Genomic DNA, 18,425 nt, shown 5'->3' on the forward strand with positions numbered 1-18,425 from the left:
AGTTAATTTTTACCTAATATGCAAAGGCACATATTATTTATTCCTTGATGACTACAATCTCCCACACTAAACTGTTACAAGTTTCCTGTAAACCAGGATAGTAATTCTTTGCCCTTCAAAATACATACTGTTCTATCCTTACATTTATAAATTAAACTGTGGGGAATATGCCCTTTAAAATTTTTTAACTTTATTTTGACCAAGCAGAGTTACCACTTTGAATACATATTTTAAATAATGGTAGATCATGACTTACAAAATAATTGTTTTTCTCCAATTATTGGTTTTTTTAAGAGAAAGCAAAAACAGAGTGTATACATGTTGGTAAACTGACCTCTAAGATTTTAACTAACTTCCTAAGAAAAGCAATGTAGAAGATCAGAAAACACACATACAGATATAAAAAAAGCTGAATACAGACAGTAACATTGTTTGGGTATATTTTTATATATTGTAGATTATTTTATCTTGGCTATGGCATAGAAAATTGCTTTGTTTTACAGGAAATTTGATAAATGCTTCTACAAATAAAAGAACACTTTAGTCTCAATGAAAATGTAAACAATGGCAAGTATAGTCACTGGTTGTTGTTTTGTTGTTGCTGTTTTTTTTTTTTTTTTTTTTTTTTTTTTAACCACAAAAGTAAAAGGCAGGACATCTAATAGTACCTACCTGCTGGTAATTCTGATGCTTAAGCTGCTCAATCTGGGATTGAAACAATTTGTTTTCATCTTGTACCTCCTGTTTAAACAAAAATAAAACATGAATACCCAACAGAGATTTTTATTTTCCATAAACGCTTTTGAAGTACATCATATAATCTAGAAAAATTCCACAACAGTAACAATTTAAAAAGGATACAATGAGCCTTATATTAAAGTATATAATTACAGTAATTATATTTAGTACTAATCTGGCAGTGGCACAACTCAATGAAACAAAATAGAAGACAGAAATAGGCCCAAATATTTATAGGAATTTATTAGTATAGACTGACATTTCACATTAGTAGGACTACACTTCTCAATCAGCACTAGTGCCATTTTGGGCTGGATATTTCTTTTATGTAGGAGGTTGCCCTATGTACTGTAAACACTAAGCAATTCATGGCCTCCACCCAATCGACACAGTAGCACCCTTCCAGTTGTGACAATCGAAAGATTATCTCCAGATATTGCTAAATGTGCCCTGGGGAATAAAGTCACTGCAGAAAAGATAGATTATTTAACAATGTACTTAGCCTTTCTTGTTAATGGTTAGAAATGGTATTCTCACAATTTTCCAAAATAAATTATATATAAATTTAAAAATCTAAATAAAAAATAAATTGTGAACATACAAAAATGTGCAAATATTTTTTATGATCACAGAGTAAGAAATACTTTTCTTCCCAAGACTTTAAACTCAGAAAATTACTATTATTTGAGTACTCAGAAAGTTTTAAAACTTCCAAAGGAGCAGAAGACACAAAAGAAGTCAAAAGAAAAACTGAGGCAAACAAATCAACTCATAATAACAAAAGGCTAATTTCCATTATTATGTAAAAAGTACCTTTTAAATTAGTAAGAAATGGGGGCTGGGGTTGTGGTTCAGTGGCAGAGTGCTTGCCTAACACTGAGTGAGGCATTGTGTTCCATCCTCAGTACCACATAAACATAAATAAATAAAAAACAAAGGTATTGTGTCCATCTACAACCAAAAAAAAATTTTTTTAAGTAAAAAATAAATAAATTAGTACGAAATGTCATTCCAGAAAAAAAGTATAGGAAAAAATTAAATAAAAATGTAATTATAGGGGCTGGGGTTGTGGCTCAGTGGCAGAACACTTGCCTAGCTTGTGTGAGGCACTGGGTTCGATTCTCAACACCACATAAAAATAAATGAAAAAAGAAGAGCTCATTCCAATACTTCTCAAAGTATTCCATAAAATAGAAGAGGAGGGAACCCTCCCAAACTCATTCTATGAAGCCAATATCACCCTGATACCTAAACCAGACAGAAACTCATCAAGGAAAGAAAATTTCAGACCAATATCCTTAATGAACATCGACGCAAAAATTCTCAACAAAATTTTAGCAAATCGCATACAAAAACATATTAAAAAGACAGTGCACCATGATCAAGTGGGTTTCATCCCAGGGATGCAAGGTTGGTTCAACATCAGGAAATCAATAAACGTAATTCACCATATTAATAGACTTAAAGTCAAGAATCACATGATTATTTCAATAGATGCAGAAAAAGCATTTGATAAAATACAGCACCCCTTCATGCTCAAAACACTAGAAAAAATAGGGATAGTGGGAACATTCCTTAACATTGTAAAGGCCATTTATGCTAAGCCCATGGCTAATATCATTCTAAATGGTGAAAAACTGAAAGCATTCCCCCTAAAAACTGGAACAAGGCAGGGATGCCCTCTTTCACCACTTCTATTCAACATCGTTCTTGAGACTCTGGCCAGAGCAATTAGACAAACCAAAGAAATTAAAGGGATACGAATTGGGAAAGAAGAACTCAAACTATCGCTGTTCGCTGATGACATGATTATATATTTAGAGGAACCTGGAAATTCCACCAGAAAACTCTTAGAACTCATAAGTGAATTCAGTAAAGTACCAGGTTATAAGATCAATGCCCATATATCCAACGCATTTTTATACATAAGTGATGAATCTTCAGAAAGAGAAATTAGGAAAACTACCCCATTCACAATAGCCTCGAAAAAAATAAAATACTTGGGAATCAATCTCACAAAAGAGGTGAAAGACCTCTACAATGAGAACTATACAACACTAAAGAAAGAAATTAAAGAACACCTTAGAAGATGGAAAGATCTTCCATGTTCTTGGATAGGAAGAATTAATATTGTCAAAATGGCCATACTACCTAAAGTGCTATACAAATTCAATGCAATTCCAATTAAAATCCCAATGACGTACCTTACAGAAATAGAGCAAGCAATTATGAAATTCATCTGGAAGAATAAGAAACCCAGAAGAGCTAAAGCAATCCTTAGCAGGAAGAGTGAAACAGGGGGTATTGCAATACCAGATCTTCAACTCTACTACAAAGCAATAGTAACAAAAACGGCATGGTATTGGTACCAAAATAGAAAGGTAGATCAATGGTACAGAATAGAGGACACGGACACAAACCCAAAGAAATACAATTTTCTCATACTAGACAAAGGTGCCAAAAATATGCAATGGAGAAAAGATAGCCTCTTCAACAAATGGTGCTGGGAGAATTGGAAATCCATATGCAACAGAATGAAACTAAACCCATATCTCTCACCATGCACGAAACTAAACTCAAAATGGATTAAGGACCTCGGAATCAGACCAGAGACCCTGCAGATTATAGAAGAAAAAGTAGGTCCAAATCTTCACCTTGTTGGTCTAGGATCAGACTTCCTTAACAGGACTCCCATAGCACAAGAAATAAAAGCAAGAATCAATAACTGGGATAGATTCAAACTAAAAAGCTTTCTCTCAGCAAAGGAAACTATCAGCAATGCGAAGAAAGAGCCTACAGAATGGGAGAATATCTTTGCCACTCATACTTCAGATAGAGCACTAATCTCCAGAATCTATAAAGAACTCAAAAAACTTTACTCCAAGAATTCAAATAATCCAGTCGACAAATGGGCTAAGGAAATGAATAGACCCTTCACAGAAGAAGATCTACAAGTAATCAACAAACATATGGAAAAATGTTCAACATCTCTAGTAATAAGAGAAATGCAAATCAAAACCACCCTAAGATTCCATCTCACCCCTATTAGAATGGCGATTATCAAGAATACGAGCAACAACAGGTGTTGGCGAGGATGTGGGGAGAAAGGTACACTCATACATTGCTGGTGGGGCTGCAAATTAGTGCAGCCACTCTGGAAAGCAGTGTGGAGATTCCTTAGAAAACTTGGAATGGACCCTCCATTTGACCCAGCTATCCCACTCCTTGGCCTATACCCAAAGGACTTAAAATCAGCATACTACGGAGATACAGCCACATCAATGTTCATAGCTGCTCAATTCACAATAGCCAGACTGTGGAACCAACCTAGAGGCCCTTCAATGATGAGTGGATAAAGAAACGGTGGTATATATATACAATGGAATATTACTCAGCCATAAAGAATGATAAAATTATGGCATTTGCAGGCAAATGGATGAAATTGGAGAATATCATGCTAAGTGAGATCAGCCAATCTCAAAAAGCCAAAGGACGAATGATATCGCTAATAAGTGGAGGATGACACATAATGGGGGGGAGGGAAGGGTTAGTGTTAGGGTTAGAGTTAGGGTTAGGGAGGGGGGCAAGTATGGAGGAAGGAAGGACTGTATAGAGGGTAAAGAGGGGTGGGAGGGGTGGGGGGAAGGGAAAAAATAACAGAATGAATCAAATAACATTACTCTATGTAAATTTATGATTACACAAATGGTATGCCTTTACGCCATGTACAAACAGAGAAACAACATGTATCCCATTTGTTTACAATAAAAAAAAAATAAAAATAAAAAAATGAATAAAATAAAGGTCTATCAACATCTAAAAAAATTTTTTTAAATTTAATTACAAATGAAGTAAACATACAAAGAATGCTTAACTTCTCTCATAATCAAACAAATATAAAATGGTCTTTTACCATCTTTCAAGAATAATATCAAATGTTTTTATCTTTTGTCAGTTTTGGAAAGAAATAAGGGGCAGTGTCCCTCTGTTAGCAAGAGTGCAAATCAGTAAGAACATTTCTGGAGGGCAATTTAACATTACCTAACAAAATTTAATATAAGCTTACCTGGGAGGGAGAGAGGGCATATAACAGAACAAACCCTTAAGAGTATGAAATGTGAGCAAAACTAGTTCAAGACACTGAAGGCATCTACAAATATATAATCACTCCAAATCAAAGTTCTGTAAGTTACTAAACATTAACTACATGAAGGTGACAAGATACTGACTTCCTATTTAAGCTATCCCTCTTTCAAAACAAAATACCTGCATAAACCTCTGACCCAGAATCTAGAAATTTAAAACACAAAGATACGAATAAAAGTATTCAAAATGTGTGTGCAAGGATATTTGTTGCAGCATTGTTTGTAACAGGAAAAACAATGCTCAAAAGTCTAGGTATCCATCAAGTGGGATTGGTTATATAAATAATACAACCATACAATACCATGAAGCTATTAAAAGTTAAAGTCAGAAATGTACTACCCTGGAGAGATCTCAAAAACATTGGTAATTATGGAAGAAAGCAAAATGAAAAACTGTATATAATTAGATACAAGTAAAAATACATTCACATATTTTATGTATTGGCAATTTCTCAAAAGACAGCAGGCAATACTGACAGTAGTTATCCCTAAGGAAAAAGATGCAATAAATGGATAGGAAGGCTCACTCGGTATTCTTTTCCCTTTCACAGCAGTAAAAATGTTTTAAAAATCACCAAAGATAATAACTCACCCAATAATTTTAAGTATACTCACCTGTAATAGCTTTGTTTTGCTAGAAAGATCACTCTCCCTCTCTTTTAGCATAGCCTCTATTCTCTTCATTTCATTTTCTTTCTCTTTCAACCTAGAATTTTTACAAACTTATTTTACTAACATGCAATGAAAAGGAAAGCCAGATTCCAAAATTACCCCTAAGAAAAATGACAGCACAAACGATGCCTACAAGCTCTTTCTCCCCATATTATAAACTTCTGAGTTTGTTTAAAAGACAGTATTTCAAAGTCAAGAACATCCTAAAATTGCTATTTTATATGTAACATATGATTTTATCTAGGAGGAAACTCTAAAACAAAAGCTAAAAGCAAAACTATATTTCATGAAATCGTTACAAAAAGTATCACTTAAAAGGTGGTGCACACCTGTAATCCCAGCAGCTTCGGAAGCTGAGGCAGGACAATCACGAGTTCAAAGACAGCCTCAACAAAAGCAAGGTGCAAAGCAACTCAGTGAGACTCTGTCTCTAAATAAAATACAAAATAGGGCTGGGAATGTGGCTCAGTGGTGGAGCCCCTGAGTTCAATCTCTAGTGGAAAGGGAAAGGGAAAGGGAAAGGGAAAGGGAAAGGGAAAGGGAAAGGGAAAGGGAAAGGGAAAGGGAAAGGGGGAGGGAGGGAGGGAGGGAAGGAAGGAAGGAAGGAAGGAAGGAAGGAAGGGAGTATTGCTCCCAAGAATGTTAGGCATAATTTGCTGGCCCTGGAAGTTAGAATATACCCAACCATTATGCTGGAAAGAGGTGCTACATATAATTTAGTTAGGTACACCGTCACTCAATCTTGATGAGTTTTACTCAGTCAAGCCCAAGAAAATCCCACCAGACTGTCATCTAAGCAATAGGCCTCTGTCACAACATTTAACACCTTTTCCATGGGTAGTGAGCAGGCCACTGGGGATTGAAACCAAGGGTGCTTTACGGTTGAGCTATAGTCTCAGGCCTTTTTATCTTTCATTTTGAGACAGGGTCTAAGTTGCTGAGGCTGGACTTGAACTTGCACATCTTCCTGCCTCAAACTCTTGAATAGCCAGGATTACAGGTGTGTGCCACAGCAACCAGCTAACATTTAACACTGTTAATTGTTTGGTTTATCCATTTCATTTGGGCAGGAACCCATCTTAATCTATTTCAGTATCTCCAATGTCTGAAGGTTCTCAGGTTATTTACTGAATGGGACACTGTTTTTAGCCCATTTAAATCTAAAAAGAATACCAAGATGCTTATAAGTCTATATGAAAAATAAAGCAGCATATGTAAGTGTGGGATAAAAGAATGAAAAGACAAACACTAAATACATATTGCTAAAGTGAAAGAAACCAATCTGAAAAGGCTACATACTATATGGTTCCAACTATGACATTCTGGAAAAGGCATTAACTATGGAGATAGAAGATGATCAATGGTTGCCAGGAATTCAGGGTGAGGAGGTTAGGGGTTAGGAGGTAAATGAAAGGAGGGTCGGATGAAAGAACAGGTGAAATACAAATTTTTTTAGGAGAGCAAAACTATTCTGTATGATAATATAACGAATATACTGTCATTATACATTTGTTAAAACCTAGAGCAGATACCAACCAAAAATTCATCTTTAGTTAAAAACAATGTATTGCTATTGGCTTCCCAACTGTTTTAAATGTACCCTGATAATGCAAGAGGTTAATAACAAGGGAAAATGGAAGAGGGATATGGAAACTCTGTACTTTTCTCTTTTTTCTGTGAACCTAAATAAATATGCATCCCCCAAAATAAAGTCTATTAATTTAAAAATAAAAGAAAATACAAGGAAAATGTAAGACAAAAATGAACCTAAAATTATATACTTTCATAATTTATATACCAACTACAAAAGAGGCCACAAATATGAAAGCAGATGAGAAAAGCACCTTGACAGTTACATAATGCCCAAAAGAAAAATTAGTTGCACACAAAAGACATCTTCTTGTCAAGAAGTCATCTTCTTTGTATTCATAAAGATAAATGATAGTAAATATTCACATTAACTTATTTTTAAAGATATCAGTTTCAAAAGGGGATACTTCTTAAAAACAAACATTGATAAAGGTTGCTGGGCATCACATCAAAGAAAAATCCCTTTGAATTGACTCTAGAGAGATGCAAAAAGCTGAGGTCCAGATTCCATTCCTCACCAGTGGAAACTCATTTAGCTTAAGAAAACAGACTTTATTGTATACTTTTTATAGTATACAAAATTTGTTCCAGGATGAGCATCTATACCTGCTATGCTGACTGGAGTCAATATTTTTACTTACTCAGCACAGAATTACGAATACGACAAGTTCTATTTTACCAATATTGATTATAATTATTTTCTAGAGATGTTATCCTTCAAATACTAATTTTAAGCTGTGAACATACACCCATATTTATTTTTTTCTCATTTTTAATATTTTTAAATAGAGTTACTTTTCCTTGCCTTGTCTTTTGAGGTTTAGGGTTTTTAGTTGGTTTTTTCTCTTTTTTTCCTTATTTTTCTTTCTCCTTTCTTCTACTAACAGCCAAATTTTCATTCCTTTTTTTTTCCTTTTTTTTTTTTCATACTTTTCCCCTTTTTGTAACCACTATTTGCTACATCTCTTCTGCATTCTATCTGTTCACATTTTTTTTTCACCAGCACATAGCCCCTTTATTAACTAATTACCCAGCATGTTCATATTCTACAGCTGTGAATGTGGTTCAGGGGTCATGCTTAGTGTTAAGCTAGAGGGCCAGGGTTCATGAGTCACATTATCCAAAAGACCCGTGCATGGCAGCTATGCTGCTGATGGTATCTCAGGGATCCCCTTGACCAGGAAAACTTGCTCTCTGGCTGCTCAGCCTTGGGGAGGCCCAGAACCCCTCAGTTCTAGATAATCATTTGTCTCTAGGCCTTTGGAAGCTTGGAGATTAGGATACAGACCCTGGCCTGGCTATGGTAAATTAAACATTCTTAACTCTTTTACCTCTTACCGTATGTTCTTTTCTCTCAATGAACTGTATTTTTACCATCTTTTAGAACTATTTGTTTTATATAACTCCAGTTTCCACCATTTGTGTTATTGTAATCATTACTGCTGTGGATGCCATAGTTGACACTCGCTGTTTATTTTAATGCCAGATCTAGTTTAGAGTTATTTATTGTTTGTGCTGTTGGCAATCGCAAACTCCACTATTCTTGTTTTTGTGATAGTGTTGTAAAAGTCATAGTAGGCACTGGTATTTATTTGAATGCTGTATATTTTTTTTTAGACATTTTTTAGTTGGCAATGGACCTTTATTATTATTATTATTATTTTTAATTTATTTCCATGCGGTGCAGAGAGTCGAACCCAGTGCCTCACACATGCTAGGCAAGTGCTCTACCACTGAGCCACAACCCAGCCCATATTTGAATGCTGTATATTATTTCCCCCTTTTCTGTGAGGTGCTAGCAACCTACTGGGTCACTACAAGTTCACAGGGTACAGACTGCTGTGGAACTAAACTCAGCCAAAAGATGGCACACCTTGTTCCACAGACAAATTAATAATACTCAAACTTCAGCTATCCTTGAATACGAAGAATAGAAGGGACAAAAAACTTAAACTAAAGACAAGGCCCCAAGTTGGAAGGCCCAAGGGGTGGGCCTTCAGTCTCACTCACAGACAGCCACACCTACAACATAAACAGAATTAACACAATGGCTGTGGATATCACACTTATGATGGGGTCTCAATCTAGATCACTTAAGGACACTCTGGCAAGAGAAGGCTGTGCTCTAAAATGCACAAAAGAATGGAAGAGAAATCCATCCCAACAGATGCATAAAACCCAACACAGGAATACATTAAAAAAAAAACAAACATGAATTTTCCTAAAGTTCATAATTCATCAGCAACTGACTCTGAAGATATTCAAGTGGAAGAAATATCAGATAAAGAATTCAACAGAATGATTATAAAAATGATCAATGAATTCCAAAAACACAGAAAAACTGAAGAAATTAAGAAAGTCAGTACAGATTACGAATGAGAAATTCAATAAGGAGATAGACATACTGAAAAAGAACCAAACAGAAATCTTGGAAATGAAAGACATGATCAAATAAAATGTGGAGCTCAAAGTCTAATAGAGTAGACCATGCTGAAGACAGAATCGCAGCTGGAAGACAAAGCAGCCATTGAGCATTCAGACAATTTTAAAGAAAGGAAAACAAGTAATCATGATCAGAATATACAAGAACTCTGAATATTAAAAGTTCAAATTTAAGAATCATTGGAATTGAAGAGGGCTGTGATGTACAAGCTAATGGAAATGATAAACTCTTCAGAGAAATAACAAAATTTTCCAAACCTTCAAAATGAGATGGACATTCAGATACAGGAAGCATTTAGAACCCCAAATAGACATACTGATAAAGGGAACAAACCAACAAGAAGATATAACAATACTAAATATTTATGCCCCAAATGTTGGTGTACCTAATTACACAAGAGACACTACTCGAAATCAAGCCTCACACAGACCCTAGTTCAATAATACTGGGTGATTTCAACACATCTCTCTCACCATTAGATAGGTCGTCCAGACAAACTCAGTAGATTCTTTGGACCTGAAAAATATTATAAATCAAATGGACTTAACAGATATCTATAGAATACTTTCATCCAACAACAGCTAAATACACTTTCTTCTCAGCAGCTCATGAAACCTTCTCTAAAGCACAGCATATTTTAGACCACAAAGTAATTCTAAGCAAATACAAAACAATTGATTAAATTCCTTGGATCTTATCAAAGCATAATGGAATGAATTTAGAAATTAACACCAAAAAAATCCTACATAAACTATGTAAAAACATGGAAACTGAACAATACACATTTGAATGATGAATGGGTAAGAGAAGAAATCGGGAGAAATTTAAAAATTCTCAAAATCAAATGAGAATAGTGATAAAAAACATCAGAACCTCAGGGACACTATGAAGCCAGGTCTAAGAGGAAAGTTTATAGCTATGAATGCCTACATAAGAAAATCAGAAAGATCCCAAATGAACAACCTAATGATGCACCTCAAAGCCTTTTAAAAACAAGAACAAACCAATTCCAAATCCAGTAGAAGGAAGGAAATAATTAAGAACAAAGTAAAAAATCAATAAAATTGAAAACACAACAAATACAAAAGGATCAATGAAAGAAATGGCTCTTTGAAAAGATAAATAAGATTGATAAGCTTCTAGCCAAATTAATCAAAAGAGAGAAGACCCAAATTAATAAAGTTAGAGATGTAAATGTAGAAATCACCACAGACACATCACAGAAATCCAAAGGATCACTAGGGACTATTTTGAAAATTAATACTCCAATAAATTGGAAAACCTAAAAGAAATGGATATTTCTAGACATATACAATTTTCCAAAACTGAATCAAGAGGATACAGAAAACCTGAACAGATCAATAAATAGCAATGAGATAGAAACAATAAGAAAAAGTCTTCCAACAAAGAAAAATCCAGGATTCTCAGCTGAATTCTATCAGACTTTTACAGAAGAACTAATGCCAATAATCCTCAAATTATATCATGAAATAGAAATGGATGGAATACTTCAAAATTCATTCTATGAAGCAAGTATCACACTCATACCAAAACCAGATAAGGACATACCAAGGAAAGAAAACTACAGACCAATATCCCTGATGAATTTAGATGCAAAAATACTTAATAAATATTAGCAAATATTATTCAACAATATGTTAAGAAGATAGTACATCATGACCAAATCAGTCATGGAAAGCAAGGATGGTTTAACATACACAAATCAATAAATGTAATTCATCGCATTAACTGAATTAAGGACAAAAATCACTTAGACATCTCAATAATTCAGCACTCATTCATGATTAAAAAAAAAAACAAAAACAAAAAAAAAACACTGAAGAAACTAGGGATAAAAGGAACCTATCTCAACACTATGAAGGTTACATACACAAAACCCAAAGCCAATATCAGAGTGAGTGGGAAAAGAATAAAAGCATTTTCTATAAAATTTGGAACAAGACAAGAGAGTTCACTCTTACCACTCCTATTTAATACAGTGCTAGAAATTATAGCCAGAGCAATTAGGCAAGAGAGGGAAATAAAAGAGATTTTAAAAAAGGAAAGGAAGAAGTCAAATTATTACTGTTTACAAATATGATCCTATCTGTACCTAGAAGATCCAAAAAGCTCCATCAAAAGACCGCTAAAGTTAATAAACATATTCAGCAAAGCAGCAGGTTACAAATCAACATGTAATAATCAATAGCTTTCCTATATACCAACATGAATCTACTAAAAAAGAAATCAGGAAAACAATTCCATTAACAATAGCCTCAAGAAGAAAAATAAAATAACTAGGAATAAATCTAACCAAGGAAGTGAAAGACCTCTACAATAAAACGATAGAACACTGAAAAATTAAAAGACAACACAAGAAGAGGGAAAGACCTCCTGTATTCATTGACAGGCAGTGTTAATATTGCTACAATGGCCATATTACCAAAAGCAATATACAGATTCAAAGCAATCCCCATCAAAATACCAATGACATTCTCCACAGAACTAGAAAAAAAGTCCTAAAATTTAATTGGAAGAATAAAAGAGAAATCAACTCAAAATGGATTCAAGATCTAGAAATTGGACCAGAAACTATGCAACTTCTAGAAGAAAAAAGAGTCCACAGTCCTATAGGGACAGGCAACAACTTTCTCAATAGGACTTCTAAAGTAGGAAATAATACCAAAAGAAATAACTGGGACGGCATCAAATTAAAGTTTCTGCATAGCAAACAAAAAAAGAATATGAAGAGAGAACTTACAGAATGGAAGAAAATCTTTGCTAGCTACTGTTCTGACCAAGGATTAATATCCACAATATATAAAGATTTCAAAGAACACCAAAAAAGCAAATGACCCAATTAATAAATGAACAAATGAATTAAACAGACACTTCTCAAAAGAAGAAATACAAATGGCCAACAAATATATGAAGAAACATTCAACATCATTAGCAAAGAGGAAATGCAAATCAAAACTAGACAGATTTCATGTAACTCCAGTCAAAAAGGCATTCATCAAGAAAACAAACAATAATAAATGCTGGAGAGGATGTGGATAAAAATGAACACTTTTACATTGTTGGGGGAACTGTAAATTAACACACTCAATATGGAAATCAGTATGGAGGCTCCTCAAAAAATAAGAATGGAACCACTATATGAACCAGCTATACCACTTCTTGGTATTTAACCTGAAGAATTACTCATCATGCATAACCATGTTTAAAGCAGCACAATTCACAACACCCAAACTACAGAACTAGCCTATATGTCCATCAATAAATAAATGGATAAAGAAAATGTGGTATATGTATACAATGGAGTTTTATTCAGTCATAAAAAGAAAAGAAATTATGTCATTTGCAGGAAAATAGATGAAACTATGAGATTATTATGTCAAGCAAAATAAACCAAACTTAGAAGGTCAAGGGTCATATTTTCTCATGTGGAAGCTAGAGAGCAGAAAGGAAAAGGTGGGAGGGGTGGGGAGTCTCATGAAAACGGAAGGGAGATCGGAAGAGTAGAGGAAAAGGTCCAGGGGATGGAATAGGAGAGGGAAAGGGGAAATACTAGGGAATGATTTGGCCAAATTATATTACTATATTGTATTCATGTGTATGTAACAACAATTTCCACCATTATGGACAACTGTTATGCACTAATAAAAAAATATGTGATGTAGGGAGCTTGCTAAACATATACTTACACAATTTCAAGTTCTTCAAATCGTGATGCAGAACATGCCTAAGAAACAGATTCACATTTTTTAACACTAACATCAAAGTAAACCTGGCTTTACAATAAAATAATACAGAATCACTGGCCAGTAAAATAAAAACATAATTATGTGGTAAATTTAAGACTAGGGCATTTGTAAAACAAAGACAGAATGAGTTTTCTTGATCAAATTTAATTTTTATTATTTATTTTTCAAAGGACTACAGCTTAATACAGAAACTAAACAGTTAAGAATGAGTCTACTGTGCATTGAAAAGGGAAGAAGGAAATGCTTATAAGATTAGGCTGACAAATCAGGCTGTTAAATATGACTTGACAAGTTAAGATATTTTAACAGTAACAATGGAAAACATGATTTTTCTGGTAAAGAAACTAAGAACACTTTAACTTCTTTACTTCCAAGTACATAAAGATTTTTCATTTCTATGTTGCATGTTGGTAATTTATCTATACTATACCTCCTGCAAGTTATGTTGTGCTGCTTCCTGCATGTAAGTCTTCAAAGATTCATTTTCTTCTTGCAGATCCTTAAAAAGAATAGATGTGAACTGATATTCAAATATAAAAAAAGGTGTTTTTTACCTTTTGTTTGTAAAGTCTCACCTGTAACCATTTCTCTCTATTGGCTAGGTCTTTCTCCTTCTCTTCTATAAGAGCCTTCATGGTATTCATCTGTTCCTCCTTTCCTTTTAATCTGACAATAAATTAGTAAGAACTATAAATGAACAAGACCATTAAAAGCAAAAATACGCAAGATTGGAAAAAATCTTATTTCAAGTAATACCCAGAGAAAGAAAGTGATTAAAAGAAACTATAAATTATGATAAGTATAAAAGCACACAAGAGTTTGGTGGCATAATCCAATTAAGAAGTATAGGACTGATTAAAGAAAATTCTAATCAATGAATATGCAGATATTGAATATAAAATAGGGTAGCTCCAACTCATACCCTGTATGACCCTGTTCAATTTAGACAACTGAGGAAGGAGGGGAAGGAAATGACAAAGTACTGGGGAATGAGGCTGATCAAATTATGAAATGTGCATGCACAAATATGATACAATGAATCTCTTAACTATGTCACTCCAATAAAAAACAAACTTTAAAACAAAAAAATTTAGACACTGGTTGAAGTGGTAAATATATAATCAATTTCATGTGGCTAGTAAAATAGGCAAAGAGCAACATTTCAGCTTACGGTCATATTCAGACTATAAATCAAGAAAAAAAAGACTTCCTGTCTTTTTTCATTCCCACCAAAAAACTTAAGAGGTTAAAGCATAATGAAAAACTTAAAGACTTTAAGGGCCTGTAAAATAATTTGATATTTTCTAAAATATGATTTGAATCAAAATAAAAAGAAGCTATGACTTTCACTGTATTTAACTTGTGGAAAAAGAGAATACAAGACAAATAGTACTTACAAGTTCTGAAGCTCCTGAACTTGAGAAGCAATAGATAACTGAAATACAAGGACAGAAAAAAGCAATTTGTAGTCCCTTCAACTGGTTACACCAATAAGCTTTATGATATATTTATAATTTGTACACTTCAAATTACAAAGACCCCAGCTGAACTTTCCATGCCAAAACAAGATATGTTTTGATTTCACCTTCCCTTGACTCCAAATTCAATAGAAATAACAAACTAAAACTATAACAGGGAGGAGGAAAGACAAAGGAGATGGTTAAAAATGGTAAGTTTAAATATGAAACTTCTATAATTGTAAAATTAGTTATTTACTAACTCTCCACATACCTCCTCCTAAGATCAGAGCTCTTTTCCAGCCCAGTTTTAAAAGGCAACAACTCAATAATATTCTATATTATCCTTTCATTACATTTCCTTTTTTAAAAAAATTATATACCATCTAATACTATCTTTTATCCCCATTCTCACAGTCCCATCAGATCCTGACTTCAGATCCTCAGGAGGAGCCACTCCTTAATACTCAATCTACATTCGAGAATTATGACCTTCTCACAAGTAGGAGGAACTCAAGAGATACTGTTGAATGAATCTTTTGCATGAACAAATCATCTCTTCCATGCAATCTCATCATCTTTTTTCAATGAAGACTTATCACATTAAATTCAATAAAACTCATCTATTTCCAGTAATCACACCCACTTCTAGAATGCACCAATAAAATTTGTGTTTTGTTCCAGATAAAGAGGTTTGAGTAGATGTATTCTATAAAAAAGTTATTCTATGTTGCTGGTTGGTTGGCTGGTTTTTGTAAATGGGAGAGAGGTGATGAAAAATTAGCCCAAGTGTTTTGTGTTTTATTTTTTAAGTTGTAAACAAATGAAACACTAACACAAAAAAAAAAAAAAAAAAGAAAGAAAACTTTCCAGAAAAGAATCTTTGACAGAAATTTTAAAAGATATATGGATTATAATATCAGACAGTTTCTCAAATCAGTCAAAAAAATACATATATATAAAACCCAATATACTTACAGCATACTACTAAAAGATTTTTTTCCGAGTTACAAAGAAAAAAAAAGTAGCTCATAAATAAAACATACACTATAAATCTGTCATGCTATGGCTCTGAGATTTTTACCTGTTGAGCCTTTTCAAGCTGGACATTTCCTATTTCTTCTTTTAGAGTCTCTATTTCCTGTTTCAAATCCTTAACAATGACAAAACAGACAAGATTGGACAATGGAACACAGAAATTGACATAAATGCAATGTACAGACAAACAAATGAAATTAAATGATATTAACTAAAGTTGATAAACAGAATGCCAAACACACTGTTTTCTAAATCTCTCCCAATACCTGAACAGTTTTCTCCTTATTAGCAACTTTGAGGAGTTCAGCTTCCAGAAGCTCTTCTACAGACTTGATCTTTCCATCTTTTTCGTGGATCCTTAATAAACATACACAGTATTAATCTGAATAGAAATTACCAGGATTCATCAACTAAGACATAAAAACAACACTGAATCATGAAAAGACTCTTCAATTCCTATATTAAGTAATAGAGCAATCTAACTTTGCAGGAGAAAAAAAGTAAGGGGAGGAACTTAAATCTAGTCCTAAATGAGAATCAGATCATTAAAGCCTATGAATACAAGAATTTGGTGATATGCTTCAACAGTTCATAGGGAATATAAGATTTGTACCATGAAAAACAAGTTCCTCTCAACAGTGGGAACTATCCAGGGCTTTGAAGTTATGGCAGAACCTGTACACAATTACAGCATCAAACTTTACAGACACCTCAAGAAGAGGACGAATACACGGAAATAAATGTCTTACAATATTACCTGGTTTTTGCAAGACAGAAAATTAACAGTTTGATGGCATACAAAAATAAATCAATTATGAAAACATTTTTAAGATTATACTTACTTTGGAAAAGAAAACTAACTTTCCTTAGTCCATTGATGAAAAATTTTGTAGTACAAGTAAACCAGTGTACATCAGCTATCCCAACCAAACAGTATAACTAGATTTATGAGTACAAAGAAAATAGACCAAAAGAAAAAGACCACGTTATAATGATGTTATCACTTACACTTTCTTAAGTTCTTCAACTAAAGATGCAAAAGAAACCTGGAAATAGAAAAATATCTTACTAGTGAATTGTTCTATAAATGCGTCAGAAGTAGAAAAGTACAATTTACCCTTAAATTTGCCACTCTACCAAATTCGAATGAGAAAAGTAAACTCAGGAATTCTTTCTAATGTTTTAAATGTCTTGATGAAAATAACAGCATATTCAAAGAGCTTGAAGATTACTTGTAAGTGTAGGCCAAAAGAGAAATCATTAAATTTTTAAATCACTTAGTCATTCTAACTACACAAGAAAAAAATACAACTAGAAAATTGTCTAAATTTCAGCAGCCTTTTCTAATATTACTTAGACTTGATTTTTATTTGTATACTCACAACTGCAGTAAAAAGCAAGGATATCCTATATAAAGGACAATGACTGGCAAGCAGTCAGTTTTCAACAAATTACAGCAATATCACTCATAATCAAGTAACTAGTCATTCATTGATTAAAAAACTGTAATTGACAAATTCCACCTTGGAAGAGAAACAGACTTGATATGTTTTTATGTAACTTTCTATTGTTTCAAAAAGAACAGTTGTAGGATCTACTATATGCATTACCTGATCATTTTGCTTAGCCTTTAAGTCTTGAACTTCTTTCGTCAGAGATGAATTTTCTGTTCTTATTGCCTTTTTCAAAGACACATAAGTACAACATACTTTTATCTTCTGAAGAACTAAATAGCTTCAAAATACTCACTTCTCATTTTCCTTTAGCTGCTGCTTTTCCTCTCTGTAAAGTCCCAAAACCCCACTTGTTGCATGTCTACAATTCTTTAACTTCTTTAGCTAGTGAAATGTTTTTTAATTCAATTATCCCAGAAATATTTCTACTTAGATTTCCACAACCTCAAAAACAGAGTATACCACTTGTCAATTTAGACATAATCCTCTCTAAATTCAAATATATCTTTTATTTTACTTTACCCAGCAACTCTATCTTAATCAAGTTAGTTAAGACTGATGATAACCGTAACATAGAATGACTTCCAATACTAATCCACAGACTTATGAAGCCTGCTAGTAATCATTTGTTTATAATTTGAACATGAGTGCAAGTGGAGAAAGCATATACTACAAACCGTAGCAAGAATATCAACTTCTTTTAAGGCAGTGACTGCTACAATCAACTACGCTATTTCTCAAAAATCATTTAAACTTAGTTAAAAAAAAAAGTTATAAATTTACAAATGTCACTAACTAATGTTAAGTTTAAGAGCTATGAGAAAACCTTTTACAATTACAGTGTAACTCCTTCGTGTTCACGGAGTAAGCACAAGGAAAACAAATCTACAAAATGCTTTACATTCAGTTCCTCCTCTTTAGTGGCCACCTGAATAAGTCCAGTTTCAAGTAATTCTTCTACAGTCTTTAACTTCTCATCTTTTTCTTGAATGCTGAAATTATGAATTAAAAACTAATTATAAACGGTTTTTAAGGTAAATAATATCATTCCTAAATATTTTACATGAATTAACCCCTCTGTCCATCATTCCTTACAAACTTTAATGCAAGAAAGGCTTCTT

The 18,425-nt window shown here is 33.4% G+C and overlaps 1 protein-coding gene across 13 annotated transcripts in view; it reads right to left on the reverse strand.

Moving 5' to 3' along the window:
• KTN1 (kinectin 1) overlaps positions 1–18,425 on the reverse strand; it is a 109,090-nt gene that overhangs the window by 23,269 nt on the left and 67,396 nt on the right. For 9 of the 13 annotated variants that reach the window (XM_079128536.1, XM_079128545.1, XM_079128544.1 and 6 more), the window contains 11 exons: positions 18,206–18,296; positions 17,461–17,529; positions 16,859–16,896; positions 16,117–16,207; positions 15,897–15,965; positions 14,753–14,790; positions 13,931–14,021; positions 13,786–13,854; positions 13,296–13,333; positions 5,499–5,589; positions 673–741 (listed from right to left, as the gene is read on the reverse strand). In XM_079128536.1, coding sequence (XP_078984662.1) covers positions 673–741; positions 5,499–5,589; positions 13,296–13,333; positions 13,786–13,854; positions 13,931–14,021; positions 14,753–14,790; positions 15,897–15,965; positions 16,117–16,207; positions 16,859–16,896; positions 17,461–17,529; positions 18,206–18,296 — 754 coding nt within the window. The remainder of the gene's footprint in view (positions 1–672; positions 742–5,498; positions 5,590–13,295; positions 13,334–13,785; positions 13,855–13,930; positions 14,022–14,752; positions 14,791–15,896; positions 15,966–16,116; positions 16,208–16,858; positions 16,897–17,460; positions 17,530–18,205; positions 18,297–18,425) is intronic. The other 4 variants (XM_079128537.1, XM_079128535.1, XM_079128534.1 and 1 more) reach the window with 1 other exon arrangement.

Source organism: Sciurus vulgaris (assembly GCF_902686455.1).
Source record: "Sciurus vulgaris genome assembly, chromosome: 2".
Classification (NCBI taxonomy): domain Eukaryota; kingdom Metazoa; phylum Chordata; class Mammalia; order Rodentia; family Sciuridae; genus Sciurus; species Sciurus vulgaris.